Source organism: Phascolarctos cinereus, unplaced genomic scaffold (assembly GCF_003287225.1).
Source record: "Phascolarctos cinereus isolate Bilbo 61053 unplaced genomic scaffold, phaCin_HiC Scaffold_5;HRSCAF=322, whole genome shotgun sequence".
Lineage (NCBI taxonomy): Eukaryota > Metazoa > Chordata > Mammalia > Diprotodontia > Phascolarctidae > Phascolarctos > Phascolarctos cinereus.
The window spans coordinates 451,152,210-451,175,026 of record NW_027555958.1 but is presented as its reverse complement, the minus strand read 5'-3'; the positions used below and the strand labels follow the sequence as shown (position 1 = coordinate 451,175,026).

Here is a 22,817-nt window from a genome sequence, read left to right as displayed (position 1 = left end):
GTAAACTGAGGCTTCATGTCACGGGAGCTTCTTAGCACATGGAGCTATCCCAAAGGAGAACAAAATGCCTGGGGAAGGAGGGGATGTCCCTTCCCACAAGTCGGATGGCTACTTGGATGCCGGATTGACCAGAGGTTCCTGCGGTCTCTTCTGGCGGGGAGACCCCATGCCTGGAGCTTTCCAGGGTCCTCCTCCCACTCTCTGTACCCTGGAAGAAGATGTTCCTTTTGACCACTAATAAGGCATCTGCCCAAAGGCATCCAATACAAGGAACCTGGCAAGTACATTAAACACCCTGGTGGCAAACCGCTGATGGCTGCTCCTCTGCACTGGCATGGGATCCAGGTGCGAGGAGGCTGGCTGGTGAGGAGCCACCGGAGAGGCCTCCAGAGCATGGTGGGACACTCCCGTCAAGCTGAGGGATCTTACGTGTCACCTGCCACAGGGCTGGTCCTCAATACCTGCCTCCTCACATTCCTGGCCAATGCTGAGCTTATCTTTTTTTTTTTTTTTGGTTAGGCAACGGGGTTAAGTGATTTGCCCAGGGTCACAGAGCTAGTAAGTGTTATGTGTCTGAGGCCAGATTTGAACTCAGATCCTCCTGAATCCAGGGCCGGTGCTCTATCTGCTACACCACCTAGCTGCCCCCTAAGCTTATTATCTGACAGATGGAGGGGGTAAAGAGAGCTTATTTTAAGGGGGGTGGTCGGCCTTCATTTTTCTAGTTATAAGACCCGGTTTTAAGTTCACATTTGCCAATAAACTCACTGTGGGATCTCAGGCCAACTGGTTTCCCCTCTCTGGGCCTCAGTTTCCTCATTTGTAAAAAGAGGTGCTAAGATGAACTTAAAAATACTCTAATTCAAACAGTCACCTTCATCCATATGTTGCTGAGCACTAGATACGAGAGAAGATGTCTGTATACTTACACACCCACCTCCTTCTTCAGTTAACACAGATGTGGACCTAGACGGAGGACATGTGTACACATACACACATGTACATGTGTATATTATATATACACATACATATATACACGTGGGCATACACATGGGTGTTTGCAGGCATGTGTGCACATATACGCCCACACACCTCCCTTGAATATGACCTGAATCCTTTAATAGAACATAAGCTCCCTAAGGGCAGGGACCAAGGCTTCATTTGATCATGCTTTCAACAAGGCCCAGCACAGAGGAGCACGTGTAAGATGCTTGCTGATGACTGACTGACTGCCTGAGGACCTCGCTGCCTCGGCCAGAAGCTTAGCTGCCACACCTGTGTGTGGTGTGATTTCTGGTTACAGTATTTACCCATTCTTAGGCTTTGGAGATCAGATCTCCAGCCAGGAGGTCACGGAGGGTGGGCTGCCTTTAAGGCCTCACCTGGTCTCACTCATTCCCGGTCCTCTGCTACCAGCCACTCTGGGTCCATCTTGTCCCCACCTAATACTTACAGGTGTCTCCCTGATTAGAATGTGCACTCCTTAAGAGATGACTTTGTTTTTATTGTTGCTGCTGTTTTTTTATCCCTGTTGCTTAGCATTTACACTTAAAAAAGGCCTTCTTTATTGGATTTTTTACAGAGGAGGAGTGTCCAAGCTGAGATTTGAATCCAGGTTCTCCAACTCTGTGGCTGGTACTCTTTGCATCACATTGTCTCAAAAACACAAGAGCCTCTTTTCTGCTAACCAGCACTTATTAAGCACCTACTATGTGCCAGGTACATAAGCCTAAATCAAAAATCCGTCTAAGGTATTGAGGTGGCTGCTATCTGTGCTGGTGAATGGATGTCCCCACTGGTGAAGTCACGAATTCTGAAACCCAGCAGGAAGCATGTGTGTGTGTGTGTGTGTGTGTGTGTGTGTGTGTGTGTGTGTGTGTGTGTGTTTCTGCATACAAGTATATGAGAGCTAAAGTAAGGGGTGCCTGGGGGCAGAAGGGTTAAAGAAGGCCTGCCTGCCTCATCCCTTAAACCCTGCTAGGACTGGCTGGAAGCAGAAAGCCGGGAGCAGGGCGTGTGCTTCAGCACCATGGACAGGGCCAGGGAAGGCGGCAAGGAAGAAGCCCCCAAGTGAACCTGTGACTTGATCCACCAGGATGCGGGAGGTGATGATACGGCCGTACTGTGAGAAGAGCTGCTCCAGTTCTTTCTGGGTCATGGTTTTTGGGAGGCCGCTGACATACAAGTTTGCATCCCGGATGGATGCTGAGCTCGGACGGGCGTAGGAGACCTGGAGGGGGAGGGGAGAGAAGAGGAGGAGGAGGAGGTGGGGGAACAAGAAGAGGGGGAAGGGGAAGAGAAGAGTGAAGAAGAAGGAAGAGGAGGGGCAGGAGGGAGAGGGGGAGGAGGAGAGAGTCAGTCCACCTTCATGCCATGGTGCCCAAAGCCCAGTCACCCAAGCTCTCCCCTGCCTGCCATCCACTGACCCAACCCTGAATGCCAGCTTAAATAACTCCCCTTGTAGAGTCCTCACGAGAGCCAGGAAAGCACTCCATCAACCTGAAATGAAGTAAGCCCACAGCCAGGATTCTGTGGAGCATGAACCAGCAGGTAAAGGAACCACCAATTCCACCTCCCTCATCTCATACACAGAATCTGACTCCTCAGAGCCTCCCTACCACCTTCTCCTACAAATTCATGGAAGATACCAAGTTCCTGGCCAGCTCCATCTCTTTTTCTTCCCAGCTCTGGTTGAGAGGGCTCAGTGAGCCACCCCACCCTCCCTCCCTCCCTCCAAGCACATCTGTACTAGGGTGGGTCAACCCAGCCACCTCCAGAGTGACCCCCAAAGGAGGCCAGACCTCAGCAAGGCAGACAAGGCAGTGGGGAAGCAAGAGCCCACTGGTGCACCGAAGAGGAGGTGTGATTTCAGAAAAATTATCTCCCTGGATCTCTGTGAACTGTTTTCTTCCAAAATGCTAACAGAGACGTGTAAACAGATCTGAAATTCCATCTGCAAGGAGCCAAATCTGCAGTGTACACATAAGCAAAGCACATTTCAGTAGTCATTAATTTTAGATTTTTAAAAAATTTATTTTTATTTTTTATTTTTTTAAATTCCAAAGACAAACAACACCCAGTGTTGGCGAGGATGCTTTACAGCCAGTCTCTCCTGCTCCAGCTATTTCTAGGGCAGCCACGGCTCAAAATAGAGCTGGCCAGCTCTACAGCCTTCCTGCTGCTGCTGCTGGACAGCGGCCTGGCCACCAGGAGCATGCCTCGGCAAGCAGTCTTACTTAACCTGACCACAAATGCATGACCGGTGCACGCGTGTGCACCCATGTGCAGAGCCATGAGTACACACGTGTGTAAGCACAAGGAGGCAGTTGGTGCACGGGTGATCACACAAGCCATGTTTTCACTGCATGGGAGCCAGCACGTTTTGGAAAGAGCCTGGACCTGGTGGCCGTGTGTCCAGGGGCCCCCCTGTTCCCTCTGTACCCTACCATCAGGCCCCAAGTCCTTCCCCATGACACACATGATGGATTGCTTTCTCTGATCTTCCCTAAAAATAGACGTTGACTCAACAGAAAGAGAGACAGGGTAAGAGTGACTAATGTTAGCTCCTGCTGATGGAGGCAGAGGCGGTGGTCTGCAGCATTCGGCACTGGGCCTTTGGGGTGGGAGAGACAATAGGGTCTTTAAATTTACAGGGGGCCAGAGAGCCTCCGTGGGCTCTCAGCTCCTCCACCACAGGGCCAGGTGGGCTTCTGCCCTGGGCCGGCCTGGGCTGTTGGCCAGGTACAAACAGGCTCTCCTGAGCTGCATCTGAGTCAACCAAGGGTCCGTGGCATAAAGTTAAGAACCCTTGAGAAGCAGAACCCGTCGTGGCCCCTCTAAGCAGGCACAGGGACATTCCGGAACCCCAGAGAAACAAGCCAGGGTCCAACAAGATGCTCCTCAGTGGTATCTATTAGGGAAGAGCGGGTGAATTGCAATCCCACACACATTTGCCTGTCAGTCTGACATCCAAGGGCCAAGAATGGATCTCCCTGATGAGCCCCCTTCCCACTCTCTGCCACGGGAGGCTCGGCTAAGACAGCAGAGCTCAGGGCAAAGGGGTGCTTTCTGTTACTCTATCTGTAAAATGAAGAGGGTGTGTAAGGATCCCAGAATCTGGCCAATCAATTGGTCAAGAAACAAACATGTCCTAAACACCTCAGCTGGGTGCCAGGCACTGTGCTTAGGAAGGGATGGGGAAGGTAAAAAGCAGTGGGTATTAAGCCCCTACTATGTGCCAGGTTCTGAGCTAGATGGGGAAGAGGAGAACAAGTATTTATTATTAAGTACCTACTACACATCAAACACTGTGCTAGGCAAGGGGAAAGGGACAAAACCTTGTTTTTAAGCCCCTACTCTGTGCTAGGCACCATGCTTTACAAATACTACCTCACGTGATGCCAGATGCTGGGAGCAAAAACAAAAGGGAAACAGTAAAACCCATCTCCTGAACCACATCTTTGACAAATGGGCATTCAGCCCCTGCGTAACTGGAGAGCTCATTACCTTTCAAGGCAGCCCATCCTTTCTGCTGGAGGACACTCTACCTGAAGGGGAAGGCTTTCCTCCTACCACAGGAGGCAGAGGGCATCTCCGAGGCTGCCTCCACCCCTGACTGGGCCTGAATTCCTACCATCTGGTTGCAAGCACAGGGAAGATGACAGCCTGGCACAGGTCACCTTTTGGGAGTCTAGTCCCTTTGTCCATCTGCCTACCTCCAACATGCTGTAGAGGAGGGCTGGGGGAAGGATGGAGGTGCTGTTATCATTCCGAGTTTGATTCCCCAGAGCATCTCGGCTCTCACAAAGTCACATTATGAACCCCATTTATAGCAACACTCCTCGGCCACAGGTTGGGAGTGGGTAAGCGTGTACAGGTATGGGGCACATACCTTGCACAACCAAAGAAAGAGTGAGCCATGGGGAGAAACGAAACGTCAGAGGTACCTAGTCAATCAATCAGTCAGTATTTAGCAAGCACCCACTGTATGCCAGGCCCTGGGATAAAAAGATGAGTGAAACAGTCCCTGCCCTCATGAAGTCTGCATTCTAGTAGGGAAGACTCCTTGTTCATAGACAAGTAGATAGCTAGAAACAAAGTTAGCAACTGGGGGAGGCGGGAAAAGTCTCCTGAAGAAGGTGGTGGCACTTCAGCTGAGAATGGAAGGGAGCCACAGGTTCGAAAAGGGAAGGCACACCTGTACAAAGACAAGGAGGTGGGAGATGCGACATCATGGACGGGGAACAGCAAATAGGCCGGTCTGGCTTTACTGATCCAAATCTAAGAATCATAGAACCTCCAAACTGCAAGGGACCTCAAAGAGAATTAATTCAAATTACAGCTGAGCAACAGTCCTCTTCCATCAGTGGGGAGCTCCCTCACTCCTGATTCTACTCACTGCACTTTTAGATGCTTTAAGGGTGAGGAGGCTTCTGCTCACCAGGAGTCAAAAACTGCCTCTCTCCAACTTTGTCCCTCAATTCTGCTGGCACCCGGGTTATTAGGCCTAGCCCAGAAATGGAATTCTCATTTGTAATAGGGGAAAAGGGCCCAGGGTCCCAAACAACCAACTTAAACATTTCTCTGTATCCCCAATGCCTGGCACAGGCTTGTTAACTAACAAATGGACATTCACAGTGCAACTGGCTTGTAAATTGGGGGGCTCCCTTGAACTTATTCTAAAGGAGTGTGGCCCTGCCCTCAGAGTCCTGGAATTGAAAGAGATGTCAGTGGGCAACATGAGCCTGAGGAAGAATGCCCATATCAACAACATGCCCGACTGGGCAACCAGCCTCTTACGTAGGATGGGTGGCTCCTTCTTGCTTTGGGGGGAGGAGAAGCTATTCTTCCAATCCTACCAACCAGCTGGCAGTTGGTGCTAGGGTATAAAGGTCAGAACTCTTGACTCATTACAAGTGTTCTATACCTGTTTATCCGCTGTGTCCGCTGATAGAATGTATGCCCGTTGAGGGCAGGAGCAGTCTCACTTTTGTCTTTAGATTCTCAGTTCCTAGCCACAGTGCCTGGCACATGGTAGGTATTCTTATGGGTGGCAGCTATCGAATGCCAGACCTAGAGTCAAGATGGCCTCAGACACTTTCTAGTGGTGTGACCCTGGGCAAAGCCCTATTTGCCTCAGTTTTCTCAACTGTAAAATGGGGGTAACATTAGCACCTACCTCCCAGAGTAATTATCATGGTCAAATGAGATTGTCAAGTGCTTAGCACAGGGCCTGGCATACAGTAAGCACCATAAACATATTAGCTATTATTCTTATGACTTGATAAATGTCTGATGATAATAACAACAGAAATTATATAGCACTTCAAGGTTTGCAAAAAGCTTTACAAATATCATCCCAGTTGACCCTCACAACAATCCTGGGTGCCATTATTATCCCCACTGTCCAGATGAGGAAACTGAGACAGACAAAGGCTAAGTGATTTGCACAGGGTCACACAGCTAGTATATATCCAACGCTGTGTTTGAACTCAGGTTCTCCTGACTCCAGGTCCAATGCTCTATCCACTCAATTAGTGCTATCAGGTTGAAATACGGGATGAATCATGACACGGGGGTTTTTATTACTTATTTCTCTCTGTGGCGACATGGCTGGCAACGTGGTTGCCAGCATGGGGACCTCTCAGTGTGTAAACTCCCTCCACTGATACGGCCCACCACTCATGGGTAACTTATAGTCTTGGAAGAACTACTGGGAGCACAGGTTAAGAACCTCTGGGTTAAATCTTCTTTAGTGTCCCTTCCGGGTCTAATTCCTATGATCACCACCAGATCCAAGAGGCGGGAGGAGGGGAAGGAGAGAAATATCTGGGGCACTTCACTTGTACCAAGGGCTCTCTCCAGAAACTTCCAGAAGCATCCATGCTGACCTCCCCGCTTTGGTCTCTACTGGGGAGGCAAGAGGGGCGGGCAGCTAGGTGGCACAGTGGATAGGGCACAGACCCTGAAGTCAGGAGGACCTGAGTTCAAATCCGGTCTCAGACCAAACATTTGATACTTACTAGCTGTACGACCCTGAGCAAGTCACTTAATCCTAACTGCCTAACAACAACCAAAAAAGAAATTAAAAACAAACAAAAAAAAAAACAGGGAGGCAAGAGACCCACTGCAAAGCCTTACATCATCGTAACACCAAAATTTACACACAGACCAAAGTCTGACAAAAGGAAATCCTTTTAACTGTAATAGGGGAGAGCTCCTTACTTAAAATAATATGACTGTCAGTTATTTAACAAATAACCTCGCTCGGTGTCGGCGCGGGTCAAAGGGAGTGAGGAGGCGGCCCATTTAGACTAAATCACGGAGAAAGGTTTGTAGCAAACAGAATGACTCAAGGACACTTTGCAAGTTTCTTGTCTAGCAGCTGTGGATGGCCCCTGTCACGTAAGGGACTTTCTTACACTGCGCAGGAAGGGCAGAGGATTTGATCTGGAAAGCACCTTGTCTAGAACAGTGAGTGGAATCCCCTTAAAAGGAGTAAACTGAGGACCACGGGAAGAAAGGGGTGGCCAGGAACCCACACAGCGGCCAACAGCCCAAACCTAAGGCCTCGGCCTCCCCATCCAGGGCTCTTATCCCGCCTGCTGACATACAGTCACCAACGTGAATTCAAGCGAATAGCCAGCATTTCCATTGCACTTTCACATATATTATCTCATTTGGGCTCCCCAACAACGCTATGTTGCTGCTGCTAAGTTCCATTTGGGGTCTTCTTGGCAGAGACACTCGAGTGGTTTGCTCATTTTAATTATGCGGAAACTGAGGCAAACAAGGTTAAGTGACTTGCCCAAGGTCACACAACTAGAAAGTAACAATCCCTGTGAGGATGGTGCTATTAGTATCCCTATTTTTCAGAAAAGAAAACAGGCTAAGAGAGTTTAGGTGACTTTGCCCCAAGTCATACACTAATAAATGCAGGAAGGCAGGATTTGAACTCAGGTCTTTCTGACTCCAAGTTTAATATCCTATCCACTGTGGGCTCTGGGGTGCAGAACTGAGTTCATCTGTCTTATCTTATGAAGGACCCTAGGAGAAGGGCCACGAAGCTCAGTTCTTTTCTTTATGGAAGGTGATAACTGAACAGAAGGAGCAGGAAGATGACTTTAGAACTATCAGAAACAAGGATAAGGAAAGACAGATGTCCTCAGAATCGAGCCCTGGAAGCCTCCCCACCCCACCCCAGGGACCTTCTCATCTCTGGAACACACTGGCTGCAACTGTAGAGGGGGAAGAAGCAGTTTTGGAAGAGAACATACCTGAGCAACAGCACTGGGCAAGGGCTTACAGCCATGGCTCAAGATGGCTTTCCACCATCCACAGCTGACCATTAAGGCTTCCACCTCTGAGGAAGCTCAGGGGCTGCCTCCTATAAGAGACCTTTCCTGAAGCCTCATCAATGCTCTTGGACTGCTTCGATGACCTCCCACTTGCACACCAACGTACAAACTATGTTCTCGAAGCAGAATGTCAACTCCTTGAGGGCAGGGGCTTGTTTTATCTCTACTCCGAGTGGCCAGCCTTTTAATAAGGTCTGAGTGGAGAGTTCATCACCTGACAGAGCTAGAACAAATCTCAGACACCATTAATTCAACCTTCTGAGCTTCACAGAGAACAAAAACCGAGGCCCAGAGAGAAGGGACTTGTCCACTAAATGTGGCTGCTAACTGTCAGAGCTGGGACTCAGACCCTGATTCATGGTTCCTTCCAGTCTGTCTTACACAGGAATCCTCTCAACAATCATTCAGCCTCTGCTGGGATACCTTCATTGATGAGCAACTCACTACTGCACAACTGCGATCAATTGCGCAGACTGATATTTTTGTACTGGTAAACTAGGTAAACAATCTTTATCTCAATTCTTACCTAGCCCTCAGTCACTGAATGGGTGTTGCCTCAGACAAATGACACTTGGGAAAGACCTTAATTAAAAAGATCAAGGCTGTCCATTGCACCTTGGGCCACCACCCTTTGTCTTGACTCCAATGACTCTGCAGGACAGAGTGGGGCTGGTGACTTTGTGCAGCTCTGCCTCACTTAAAACCAATTTACTCTCGAGTCATGATGCCCTCGTGATGTCACTGGTCCTCTTCGAGAACGATGGACGAACAGCTGCACAAATCAGTCTGCTTCTCCCTTGCACAGCCCTCGGCCCAAGGTCACATTTGCTTTTGTAGCAGCCAAGTACCACTGGTGAATCCCAGGGAGTCTTAGCTAAGACACCCAGATCTCTGCCCCCCGCAGACTGCCACCCAGGTACCTTATCCTCTCCCTGCCACAGGCTTGCTACTTCTGCAGTTAACTGCTTTTCTGACACTTACAAAACTTTCCCTGCCTCCCCACGCTAGGACTCCACACCCATCCCTCTCCCAAGAAGGGCTGAGCTAAAGCGGAACAGTCAAGGTATACAGGAATGACCTTTAAAATAGCTACAATAACACACAGCAGCAATCCTCGGGCTCAGCCACTCTGAGCCAGGCCCCCTACAGGCAGGAGGCCCTAGATCACCTGATTCTATTCCACTCAGCACTTTACTGCCACAGCCCTGACAATGTGCTCTAATTGTCCTAGTGGCAGACATGTGCACGTAGCCCCTTCCCCCCCAAGAGACTGGAATGTCCTCGAGGGCAGCCTTAGATGGTATCTGCGAATCACTGCCTGAGTTGGGATCTGAACCCAGCTCTTCTCAACATCCATCTCCAGATTCTCTACCCATTATGCCACAAAAGCCTCTTACTTCTACGTAAATCACTCTCCAAACCCATAACTTGGCCCAGACTTCCTTCTCCAGCTGTATTTCATGACCTTACCCCTGCACACTGTATGTGTCAACCTAAGAGGGTGAATAGCCAGTCCCTGATTTCATCCTGTTTTCTCCAGCCTCCAAGCCTTTGTATGTACCATCCTCCATGTCTAGAACTGCTTTTCTGACCAACCTCTAGCTTTATCTGTTTATTGAAATTTCTCTCCTTTAAGGCCTAGGTCCAGTGCTACTACTCACTGCCACCCCCACCCCCCACATACTTCTTCCCACCCCAAAGTGATCCATCCATCCTTGAGTCTCCCAGGCCTCTCCTAAACACTATATCACATTCTACATGACACCAACAGCAAGCATTATGTAGCACTTTAAGATTTACAAAGCAGCTTATAAACATGACATCATAATAATGATAGCTAACAGCTAACAGCTGACTGTGAGCCAGGCACTGTGCTAAGAGCTTTATGATTATTATCTCATCTGATCCTCACAACAACCCAGGGAGGCAAGTGGTGTTATTACCCCCATTTTACAGATGAAGAAACTGAGGCAGACAGAGGTTAAACCACTTGCCCAGGGTCACACACAGCTATTAAGTGTCCGCGGCAGATCTGAACACAGGTCTCTGATCCCAATTCCAGCGCTCTACCCCCAGTGACACCCAGATACTTTTACCCACATCACAGTATTTAAATGGGTTTAGAGCTGGAAGCGACCTCAACAAGCAGGGTCCAACCTTCTCATTTTAAAGAAGAGAGAACTGAGGCCCAATCAGGTTAACGGTTAAGTGACTTGTCCAAGGAACAGGGGTAAGTTTTGAACCCAGGTCCTCTGACTCCGAATTCAGAACCCTGGCCACTGCGGTGTCCTGCCTCCCGCAAGTGAGCCCTACAACACCATAAGAATACATGTGAATGTCTTCTTCCCCTACTGGACTGGAAGCCTGAGGGCGGGGGCTCTGCCATCTCTCTCTTTGTATTTCTCCAGCAGGGATTACGTGTGCAGGCACCTCCTCCTTCTCCCTGCCCCTACACAGAAGATGAAAGTAAATGAGTCCTAAGACTTGGAATTAGAAAGGCTGTGTGACCACAGGCAAGTTGCTAAACCTCTCTGGTCCTCTGCCCCCTCATCTATAAAACAGACATTCCAATGTTTGAAACAGCTACTTGATAGGGATGAGAAGCTCAAATGCGCAGCTGTCCACATAAAGGGCTTTTCAAACTTCAAAGACTTATGCCAATGTCTGTAGTTTATTATGATTCATATAATTTTAAAAAAATTATTCATTTACACAAGAATTTATTCTCTTTTCCTCCCCCTGCGCCCCCCAAATGGACAATTTTTAAAAGCAAAAGGAAGCCCTCATGACAAACGCAGTCCAGCCAAAAAAATGCCCACATTGGCCACTTCCAAAAATGCATGTCTCACCCTTCGTCTGCAGCCCACGACTTCTGTAGCAGGAGGTAGGTGGTATGTTTTCTCTTCAGTCCCCTGGACTCATGCTTTATACACTATTCAGACAAACATTTTTGCTCTCTGCGCTTGTGTCTAATTATGCCCAACTGGACCGTGAGCCCCCTGAGGGCAGGGCCTGCATCCTGGGTCTCCCTCTGCCAAAGCTGTGCACGCAGCACATCATAACAAGGGAAGGGATGGCCCTTTACCTAGCCCACGGCCACAGAAGGGGGGTGAAGAGTGTAAGCCCTAGGAGCCCCCCTAGATTGGCTGGTGCTTCCCTTGGCCTTGTCAGGCCTCCTCTGGGACCCTTCAGGCATCCCTCTTCCAGACCTAGCTTTCCTTGGAGCCCGTGCCTTATCTGCCAGCCTGGGCTGAAGGGGAGACCAGGGGGCAGGACAGCTTAGTCTTTTCCTGGAGAAACAGCCACGGCGAAGGCGGCTCTCCAGGAAGCATTAAGCACAGGCCGGAGACAGAAGCGCGGACACTTCAGGGCAAGAGGAAGGGTCATTTACCCCACGGCTGTGGGAGAGTGGGGTCAAACTGGTGCTATAAAAAGGCCATCACCATCATCGTCATTTTCAACCCTCTGGAGACAGGCAAGAGACACACAGGGAAGTGGGTGGAAAAGAAAGCAGGCTTCAAAGCACCTGGTGCCCTGCTCCTCCCCTCTGCCTCTGAGAATCCTAGGTCCACTAAACCACAGCTTACGTTCTTTTGGCAGGAGGCTTATTCTGATCCCCTCAGCTGCTACTGCCATTCTCCGCAGATGGGGGATGAATTAAGCACTCACTACGCCATGAACACTATGGGCTCTCAAAGATAAGAAAGCAAGATGGGCCCTCCTCTCCAGGGGCTTACACCCTAATCTTACTCAGTCATTTTTCAGTTGTGTCTGACGCTTTGTGACTCCATTTGACTGAGTCCAAGTTTTACAGAACAAATGCTTTTATCAAGGGGATTTGTTCTTCAAAGTTAGATTCAGTCAAAGGGCCACACTTGAGGACCTAGAGGGTCACATGTGGCCTCGAGGCCGCAGGTTTCCCACCCCGGACTAGATGGTCACGGATGCCTTCTTTAATTTTAGATTTTTTTAAAATGAACTTTCCAACTCCAGCCCTCTACATTACTCCCCGTAATCTGGCCTCTCTCACTTTACGGAAAAAGCCTATTCATCCCTGAAGTTTATCCCCTTATTATCACCTTTACTTCATTCCTGTGGTTTCCTCCAGCATCTAGCTAGGGTCTAGGCTCCAGCTCCATCCCGTCTCTCAAGCATCCCCAGTAATCCTACTCATTTGCTTACAAGCATGTACAGATCACCCCATCCCTTAAACAGACTTTCTGTGGTCCAACTACCAAACCACTGAACACTCCTATCTCTGCTTCCAGGATGCCTAAGTTGTCCAGGCCTTTAGATGTTACCCAGCCAACCTCTATCTGGGCCAGATTCCCTCAGTAACATCAAGCACCCATTCACCTTCTGGTTGGAGACCCCCAGTGTCAGGGCGCCCAAGACCTCCCAGAGCAGTGGACTCCACTCTGGTCTCGCTCAAGTTGGGAGCAAAGCTGACTTTAAAATCAAGCTGAAGTCTGCTTTGAACTCCCATCCCTCTGTTCCTAGCTCTGGCCTCTGAACACCAAGGTGAATAATTCTCAGCTCCCAAACACTGTCCTTATCGCCTCCCTCTCTCACTTCTCAGAGCATCTGTCATGGCCAACTCTTCCTCCCTCTAACCCCCATCCTCCACCCGATGTCTCCTCTCGCTTTACTTTGGAGACCGAGACCATCTGCGTCAAGCTTTCTGGCTCTGGGCTCCATTCCTGCAAACTTTTAAGCATTGCTTAGCACCCACTCTTCCCCCAGCCTGGCCCTAGCAGGAGGGGATCCCGGCCCCTCCTCCTTCAGCCTGCACCCAGGAGCTTCCCCCAACCCGCCTCCCCCCCCCCCATGCATATCCAACTCCTTCTCAAGGCGGCGTACAAACATGCTGAGGTCTCCCCAATTCCCAAAATAACCCTTCCCTTGACATATCTACTTCATCCAACTCCATGGTTCCACCTCCCTCCTCCCCTTCATTGCTAAATTTCTTGGGGAAAAAAAGCCTTTGCCCAATGCTTCTATCACGACACTACCCACGCCATCCTAAAGTTCTTACCATCTGGCTATCTGGTTTTTCCTCTCTTTGTCACGCCCCAGCCACCTGCCTTTCTACCAAGGTGGTGATCCTAAAGGCTGCAGAGGACCAAACCCATTGGCCTTTCTTAGATCTCACAGCATGGACACTGCTGCTCTTTCCTCAGCGTTAGACAGGCCATTTCCTGGTTCCTCTCTTACCTGTTTCCTCACTCTCTTCTACCCTTAGCCCTCTTCTCTCTATGCTCTCCCTTGCTGTAGGGTTCTGGCTAGAGATGATTCCCAAATCTGTACCTCTAGGAAAGCTTCTTTGCCTGAGTTCCAGACTCAGTTTCTGGGGGCCCCCTCTGATTTCCCAATGGCTCCTCCAAAGCTCTCCATGTAAGGGGTATGGTCCAGGGCCTTCAATGCTGCTGTCCATTCTGTTACCAAGGCCTGCTGTCAATTCCACCGCCATCATCTCCCATAACCAGCCCCTTCTCTCTATTCCCATCATCTGAATTCCAGGCCTCCCTATCCACCTGCCTAAGCTATTGAGATAGTTTAATAATAGATATTCTCATGCCTACCCTTTCTGTAATCACTAAACCCTTCTTCACAGGCTGCCAGACTTATCTTCTTTACACACAGATCTAGCCATGTCACCGTCCCTCCTCAAAATCCATCAATGACTTCCAATTGTTTACTAAATAATGAAAACAGCAATAATAGCTGACACTTATATAGCACTTAAAAATTTATGAACTGTTTTACATATTAGATTATTTGTTCTTTTCAACTCTATGAAGTAGGGTATTAGTATCTTCATTTTACAGATTAGGAAACTGAGACAGAAGAGCGGTTTAGTGGGTCACACAAATAGTATAAGTGTCTGAGGCAAGATTATTGAGTGTCTGACGCAAGCCTATTGCCCTCTTACTGATGTGTGCTCCAGCCCCCCCCCCCCCGAACCTCTGAGCAGACTGTTCTTCATGCCTACAATGCCTTCCCTCCCCGGCTCTACCTCATTCTGTTGGGTTTCTTTTCACTCTCTGATACCCAACTCAAATGCCATTTCCCTCGGGCCCACACAATGGTAATAATAACCCACATTTACATGGAACTTCTACTCAGAATGCAGCATGGCAAATATGATTATCTCCCCATTTTACAGCAGAGAACACTTTGGCTATGAGATGTTAAATGACTATTGCACAGTTAAGTGCAGGAGGTGAGCTCTGAACTTGGATCTCCTGATCCCAAGTCCAGTCCACTGATGGGATGGTGAGGTCACTGGGGCTGGTTTAAAATGGGCTGATGTACGCAATTGTCTCGGGGGCAAAAAGTCCAGTCAGACACTTATGTGCCCTGCGCTTTGCTAAGCACTGGAGATCTAAATCCAAGCAAAAAGAAAGAGAACCCCTACCCTCAAGAAACTTCCCTTCTAATGGAGCAGTTAGCATCTACTCTGCCACGCTAGGATGGCTTTACATCTCTCTTCCCCACACTCCCACTGCTTTTCAATCAATAATAAACAAACATTTATTAAGTGCCTATCACATGTCAGGCACTATGCTAAGTGCTAGGAATACAAATAAGAAAAAGCCAGTGCCTGCCCTCAAGCAGCTTACAATCTAACAGGGGAAAACAATTCATAAAAGAAAGTGGAAGAGGGAACCTGGGACATCTGAGGAATCAAAATCAAGCAGAGCAGCTGGTGGAAAACAGAGATGGCTGGGACTCCTGAGCCCTCTATAAAGGAAGGCTTTGGGAGCAGGTTTCCGCCCTGTCCTCCAGCCCTCTGATTAGGGGAAAGAGGCAACAGGGATACTGAGGAAGTGCTGAGCATCAAAGCTGCAGCAATCTCCAAGAGGAAGAGGTTTCTAGTGATGGGCTAATCCCAGGGCAAGCTGGCTGAGAAACAAGGGGAGAGCCGCAACATACAGACCCCTCACAGAGGAGCCTGGATCACCGTCCAGAAGGACAGGGCCAGCGTACGGCAGAGGCTGGGTGTGAACTCGGGTCTTTCTGTATCTGAAGACAGCTTGCTATTGGCTAAGCCATCATGCTTCCCACTTATGCATATACACTGTTATGCATCAGAGCATGCAGCATCTCTTCCTACTTGACTGTAAGCTCCATGAGGGCAAGGATCCTGTCTCTGTCAGTGCTCTATCTCCTGTTAGGCTCTCAAACAGTAGTGACTATCTGCTGCTCAGAAGAAACTTGACAGTTTATTTGCTGTTTATTATCCCCAACACTCTCCCCTTGGCTTTTCAGCTCCCTTTTATGGGTTGCATTGATTACCCCATTAGAACGGAAGCTCCTTGAGGGCAGGGATTTGTTTTTTATTTTATTTTTACTTCTACCTATATCGTCAGCACTTAGCACAGTGCATGAAACATGTAAGCAAATTAATAAATGCTAGTTGACTTGCCTTGTCTTTTTTCCCCCTCCATTCCTCTGGACATTAGCTTATTTTAGTCAACCCAAGTGTCTTCATTCTCCCAGCAATGTGCCAACCTCATGTCTACATGTGGGCTTCCATATGCCAATGGGGTGTTTACCCCTCACAACCTCTTGGGTACCCACAGGAGAGGGTAGGAGGTGATTAGCCAAAGCACCCTCTCATGATTACTACAGAAAGTCAGTTCTCATGAGCCTAAGAACTCATCTTCCTCCATAACTGCCTGCCCCCAGAGGGTGCCTGATTGGCTTTTAAGAAATCCTTCTTTTCCCACCAGCTGCCGGCACAACTCAGTTTGACACACAAATGCTTAGACAGGCTTCCCAGACCCTGCCACCACCCTCGCCCCCTCACAGAAGAGCCATCAAAACCCCAGCACACAAGAAGCCAGAGTGGGTGCTGAGCCCACGTTTCCAAAGGTTTCCCTAACACTGCAACTATGAATCTGAACAATGAGTAAACAGTCTTAGAAGGCAAAGACCACCCAGTTCTGTTTTTTGCTTACTTAACACACACTGAGAGGTAAAAGCAACATGCTGGGTTTCTCTGGCTGCCTCTGAGAAAGTCAGTCTACCTGAGTCCCACCAGGAGGCAAAGGCAGAGGAGTCAGCAAGACCCCTTTCGTGACAGTGGCTGAGAGAGAGAGAGAGAGAGAGAGAGAGAGAGTGTGTGTGTGTGTGTGTGTGTGGTGTGTGTGTACACAGCCACGCAGCCATGAATACATGCCCTATTAATCCTAGTGCGCGTGTGGGGAATTAATGTGACTTCTCTGTGAGGGGGTGCAGTGCCTATCTATCTCAGGGAGTAAGACTCCACTCTGGAACAGAATTCTACAATAATCTAATTTGTTCTTAAAATCCAAATTAGGAATGATTATTTAAAGAAATTCCCCAACTAAGACCCTGGTGAATATAAATTTCAAAATCCTCACCAGGCTAATTTTGTGCTACAAATTAACTTTTAGAGGTGAGGTACCATAACTAGGGGGAGAGGTTGGGAGAGGGGGTGGACTGGAAGGTCTTGAAGACCCCTCCCATTTATATAACTATAACCAGAAGGACAGTGCTACCCAGAGGATGGAGAACCAGCTTTACAGTCAGAAGGACCTGGGTTCAATCCCTAATGACTGTGGGACAGAAGAGCCCCCACGTATCAGAGCTTCAGGGATCATGGGAACATAAAGTGGAGAGGGACCTCAGAGGTCATATCATCTGCTCCTTTCATTTTACAGTGAGGAGAGGATGCCCAGGAAGAGGAAGATTTGCCCAAAGACGAAAGGAAAAGTCCCTTAATCTCTCTGCACGTGCGCACACACACACACACACACACACACACACACACACACTTCTTGAAGCAACCTGATGTGAACCATCCCAGACAAGGAATTCAGCCTATTTTTATAGAGATTTACACATTTCTGTGCGACCACAAGTAAGCCACTTCCCTTGGCCTCCATTTTCCCCCTTGTAAAGTGAACCTCAAGTCTCCCAGCTCAGGTGCCCTATGAGCCGAGATCTGATGGACTCTTCATACAGAGCACTGGAAGAGCAAACATTTTAGTGTTTGTAGGCTGGCCACCCAGAATGGCTGTGAGACAAGAGGCAAGTCATTAACGTTTCACTTCTCCAAGCCTCCGTTTCTCCACCGTAAAATGGAGCTTAAAGCCAAAGGGTCTTCTGGAAGGGGACTGAAGAAAGTTATCAATATTGTCTGTCACTAACCACCACCAGGCTCACTGAGTTTTGGGGAACAAAAAGAAAGGCGAAAGACTGTCCCTGACCCCAAGGAACTTACAACCTAATGAGGGGGACAACAAGCAAACACGCTATATATAGAATAAATAAGGAAATAATTCAAGAGAGGGAAGGCACTAGGATTAAGAGGAGTTGGGAAAGGTTTCCTGTAGGTGGGATTTTAGTGGGGACTTCGAGGAGCCAAAGAAGGCAGTTGGGTGAGTGTTGCAGATGTGTGGGAAGGCCAGAGAGAACGCCTGGAGAGTGAGATGGAGAGTCCATGGAATAGTCTGGAGGCCAGCGTCACTGGATTCAAGAGTATGGGGTAGAGCTGGATAAAACCAAAGAGAAGAGCGACTCTGGGGTGGGGAAAGGGACTCTTCTGCTCAAAGTCAGGGAGTCTTTCTAAGGGTGAAAGTGCCCAGAAGAAAGACCAACTGACCACAGCGTGGTAGCCCACTGGACTGACCAGCCTTGAGATGGGAGGAGCTCCCTCTGGAAGGCAAACACTGCCCAGCCCCTCCCCACAGCAGATACATCAAGCACTGAGTCAACTCTTGCTAATCTGTCCATGTACCTTCCTTGGCTATTTAATTTTTTAAAGCCCAAAACTGGTGTTCTTCTTGACACCGGGAATTTGATGGGCCTCCCTCCACCTGTCATTATGTGCCTGGACAAGGCAAACACCTTTTAAAATAAATCTGAGCTAAACTCAGTTTGAAAAGTAAAATGCTCCCCAAGAGCCAGGAGAATCCCTCCTGAACACGCCACATCAGCTCATTCCCCCCATCCCCATCAGATTATCTTCCTCCCCTCCCCCCCCACCTTTGATGCGCCATCCTTCTTCAGAGAGGATTCCCTCGATCAGGTGGGATGATTGAGCCTATTCTATTCAAAACTTCCACTTCATGCTCCCAGAAGTCAAGAGCTGTAGCTTCTACCTGTACAGTCCCACTCTTGGAGGGGTTTCTCCTTTTGTCCTGTGCTTTGTCAGATCCCATCGTTCTGAACAAGAGAACCTGGGAGACCGATTCTAGGCGCTGCGAAGTGTGGAACCCCGTACACTAGAGGCCAGGGATTGAGTCTGGGGGACAGGTGCACCTTTTCCCTGTTCATCCTCACTCAGAGGCCCACGTTAGCACAAAGCTGAGTTAGAGGAAAACCCTGAGGAGGCAGCATCTCCCAGGGAGTGACCCAAGACTGCCTAGACTTATCCCTTACCACTGGCCAAGACCCCTTCGTCAGCTGTCTGCCAACAGTTTTAACCCGCTGGAATTTTCCCTTACCTCTGGCTGTTTGGCTGTTTTTTTCAAATGTCCCCATTCCTGCTAATGATCAAAATTCTTGCTAATGTTTTTGTCTATAAATAAAAATCTGAAAAAGCTGCAGTTGGGCTGGGGGTGAGGGTGATGATGAAAATGCTCATCCAGCCGGCAAGGGGCCTGCCTTGATTTTGGAAAGGAGATACCACACAGCCATGTCTGTGGCAGTGGGGAGGGAGGTCAGCTCTGGTTTCCCCTGGGGCCCGGATGGTGGGCAGGCAGATGGACAGATGGACAGCTCTAGCATTATCTTACCTTAATGGTTTTCGTCTGGAGTCGGAGTCCATTTAAAGTGTTAATGGCTTTCTCTGCATCCTTTGGATCAATATAGTTAACAAATCCATACCCTAAACTCTGTCCTGTTGAAACAATAAAGACAGAAGAGAACTTAGTATCTTCAGAGAGAAAGGCAAGACTCCCATGATCGGAAGCACATTAGCACACCCATTACTGCAGACCACTGCCATGGCCAAACATGGCTGCAAACATGAAGGTTTCCAAAAACTTTCTCCATTATGCCTTTAACTGAGGGAGCAAGACCGCAATACCACAAAAAGTGTGCATGTTATATACACGGTACAACAGTGAACTGAAAGACCAGATGTCACTGTCTTCCACATGCAAGATGGAAGGCACCACCATGAGCTGGTCTCACTGGCTATATGAGTTCATAGCCCAATCAACAGAGAATCCTGAAAACGGGAAGGGCAGTCAAAAGATCATGGCTTTAGGGATGGAAAGGTCACCATCGAGTACAACCCTCTCATCATAAGCTGAGCTCACTAGAACCCAGACAGTGGACATCACTGCCTAATGTTACGAAGCATTCTAACTGTCAAAGGTGGGATTTGAACCCAGATTCAGTGATTTTAGATTCAGTGCCCTTTCCAGTGTGAGGCCTCAATAAGTTTACTGCTAGAATTTGAAGCTGCTGCCAGGTACCTCCAGCCAGGACACTCCCCAGACAGAAAACCCCTCTTCCCAAAGTCAACTAGTGAGATCGCAGTACAAAGGCAGAAGTGAAAGACATTTGTAATGAGCGGTTCAGCTGCTCTGTAAGCAGACGGGGGCAATATGTCTACAAAGAAATGAGAAGAAACAATGGTGGGGTTCCTGATTAAGAAAAAACACCACCATCACTACCACCAAAACAGGCAACCACTCCAAACCCAATAATGTGCTTGCAACCATGCTAATGCTTATAAATAGTCCATCAGCTCTCTCCACCATGTGTCATGAGCTAAAAATATCATTCGGAAACTTTACATCTTTGACATTCCCTCCCTTTCAGCAGCATGGCTGTGGGACAGCCACATGAACTCGCCCAAGTGTCCAGGCGCTGTGGGCGTCAGGCAGGGCCGCCACGAGTGAAAGGAAAGGACATCGCACGCCAGGAAAGAAGGGTTATATAAAGCCTCCTTCGGAGCGCTGGTGACGCTGACGGGAGACCAAACAGCCTGCCACTGCTGCTTGACGAGAGCCCATTTCAGCAGCCAAAATCAGCTCAGCAGCTTCTGTTTTGCTGGTAAATGTCTGTGTTGATATTGGTAGTAGGAGGGGACCCTAGGAAACAACTGGGTTTGTATCATGAGATTTTTTTTTAAAAAAATCTAATCTAATTTAAAAATCCATTTTTAAAAAATGATGGAGAAAGATACTTGTCCATACATTCAAGAACGTATCAAGTTCGGTAAGAGTCAGGCTACCTCTCTGCAACATTTACACACACACACACACACACACACACATACATGTGTATATATGTATGTATGTATGTGCATGTGTATATGTTTATATTTTATAGATTACACACATATATATCATGAAGAGATACATACACACACATTAATCTATCAGTCAAACTCATCCCTTGCTCCCATCTCCCCCCTTTCCCTCTCCCTCCTCACTCTGACTCTGAAAGAATATGGTGGTATATAAAACCTGCTAAACCTATTTTTCATCAGGTAGACTGGCAGGGGGGTGCTGGAGGTGACAAGGGACAGGACATTATACACAACCACGTGGCATTAAGCACTCCCACCATGTATCATTCGCTCTATATTATCAGTGAGTAGTGAGGGCTATGCCCTGGTCAATTACACAATTCTCGCTCATTTCAAAAGCCTTCTCTGGCTCCATTTTGAAAAGTGCAAGAGCAAGGCCTGAATGTCTTTGGTTTTAAAACATCAGTTTCTTCTCATTTTGTCTGGGCTTTATGCAGCCAGATTACATCAATCTAATTAAATCCACTTATATCCTGCAATTTTCTCATTTAACTTTACCTTGAAGACAACAGAAGCCATTTAAAAAAAGAGAATCGTGTACCAAAACACTTTTTATCGTCTTTTCTATTTAAACCCATGCTTCCTTTCAGTGACTAAGTGCTTACAGACAGTTCCAGACACAACGTGTCGCTATTTTAAATGGCATCCAGGTTATTATCCTTTACTTCCATTGAGCTCCTCTGAAGCACACGCTTCTCAGTAGGTCACATTCACCCACTGTATCGACCTCAGAAAGGTGGCCAGGTCTACAGCTAGCACTTCTGGCCCAATTCAAAGAGAGAAGGAGGAAGAGGGAGAGAGGGAAAGGGAGAAAGGGAGAATGAATATCATAAAATCAGAAGATGGAAAGCCAGAAATACTTGGCCACCTAAAACTAAAAACAAAACAAAAATAATAGCAAACATTTATACAGTGCTCAAAAGGTTTCCAAAACGCTTTATTAATACCCACAACAGCATAACTGCCTTTTCCTGAAATTCCTCCTGACTTACCTTTAACACATGAAAGAAGTGATAATTTGTTCCCTCCTGACACATGGCCCCCAGTGAGAATTTATGTAGGAGAATTCCTAACAGGGGAAGTGGTGTCTGTTTCTGGGGAAGACAGGAGCCTATCTAAAATTAGGCAGATATCCACAGAAATTAAAAATACACTTCACTTTTCAAGTTCTTATAGAAGGTCAATCACCCATATGCTCTTAGGTGGGGACCATCTGACGCCCCTAAGACGGAAAGCATACAGAAGCGAAAGACCTTTAGGGGCAAGGAAATCAGAAATTGTCCCACCTGCCTCCCACATCCAAACTCCTCGGGATCCTCCCTGATGATGGTCAAGCAGGGATGCCTGGTGACTACTGGATGCCATACGGTTGACTGGTCTGCCCCTTCCATGAAGACCCTGAGGCTGCCCTGAAGCTGAGAAGTCAGTGTTTCAGGAGAAAACACCAAGAAAAGGCTGCCACCTGCCATCAAACAGAGGCATATGACAGGTACCCACCCATGGCCCCGATATAACATCACCAGGCCAGCCGATAGAAGACCACTTACCCAAGGAAAAACCCAATTTACTCGACATTCGAGAGAGGATAGGACATGGAAAACATAAGGACAAGCCACCTCTGGGCACATCTGACTGGTGAATTCTTCTGCCCCAATCATCAGAACTTCCAGCTAAAGCACTCAAAAACCATGCCAGCACTGAATTGTGCTCCTTCCAAATTGTGCTCCAGAGCATCAAAGCCCTAGGAAGAGAAATTTTTCACTTCCTTTTTAATTAATTAATTGTTTGTTTTTAGTTTTCACCATTCACTTCCACCAGATTTTGAGTTCCAAATTTTCTCCCCATCTCTCCCCTCCCCCACCCCAACTGCATGCATTCTGAATACCCCTTCCCCCAATCTGTAATTTTTCACTTCTTTAAAGGGTGACGATACAGCTTCTGCAAATGTGGTTCCAAACCTGGATACACAAAGAAGATTCACATGATCCACTCGAGTATCCAGAGTAACTCTGGTTGCTCAGGGTAACCTGAAAAGGTCTGGGCTGGGACATCCCACTGCTTAGTGTGGAGTAGAGTGAGCTAGTATGCGCTCGTACATACGTGTTTGTTTGCATTTTAGAGCCAGATAAAAAGGTTCCTTAATCATTAATTCATTTTCCCCC

General features: G+C 48.1%; 1 protein-coding gene across 8 annotated transcripts in view; it reads right to left on the bottom strand.

Moving 5' to 3' along the window:
- ELAVL4 (ELAV like RNA binding protein 4) overlaps nt 1-22,817 on the bottom strand; it is a 147,350-nt gene that overhangs the window by 8,584 nt on the left and 115,949 nt on the right. For all 8 annotated transcript variants that reach the window (XM_020987723.2, XM_020987728.1, XM_020987719.2 and 5 more), the window contains 2 exons: nt 19,127-19,230; nt 2,077-2,230 (listed from right to left, as the gene is read on the bottom strand). In XM_020987723.2, coding sequence (XP_020843382.1) covers nt 2,077-2,230; nt 19,127-19,230 — 258 coding nt within the window. The remainder of the gene's footprint in view (nt 1-2,076; nt 2,231-19,126; nt 19,231-22,817) is intronic.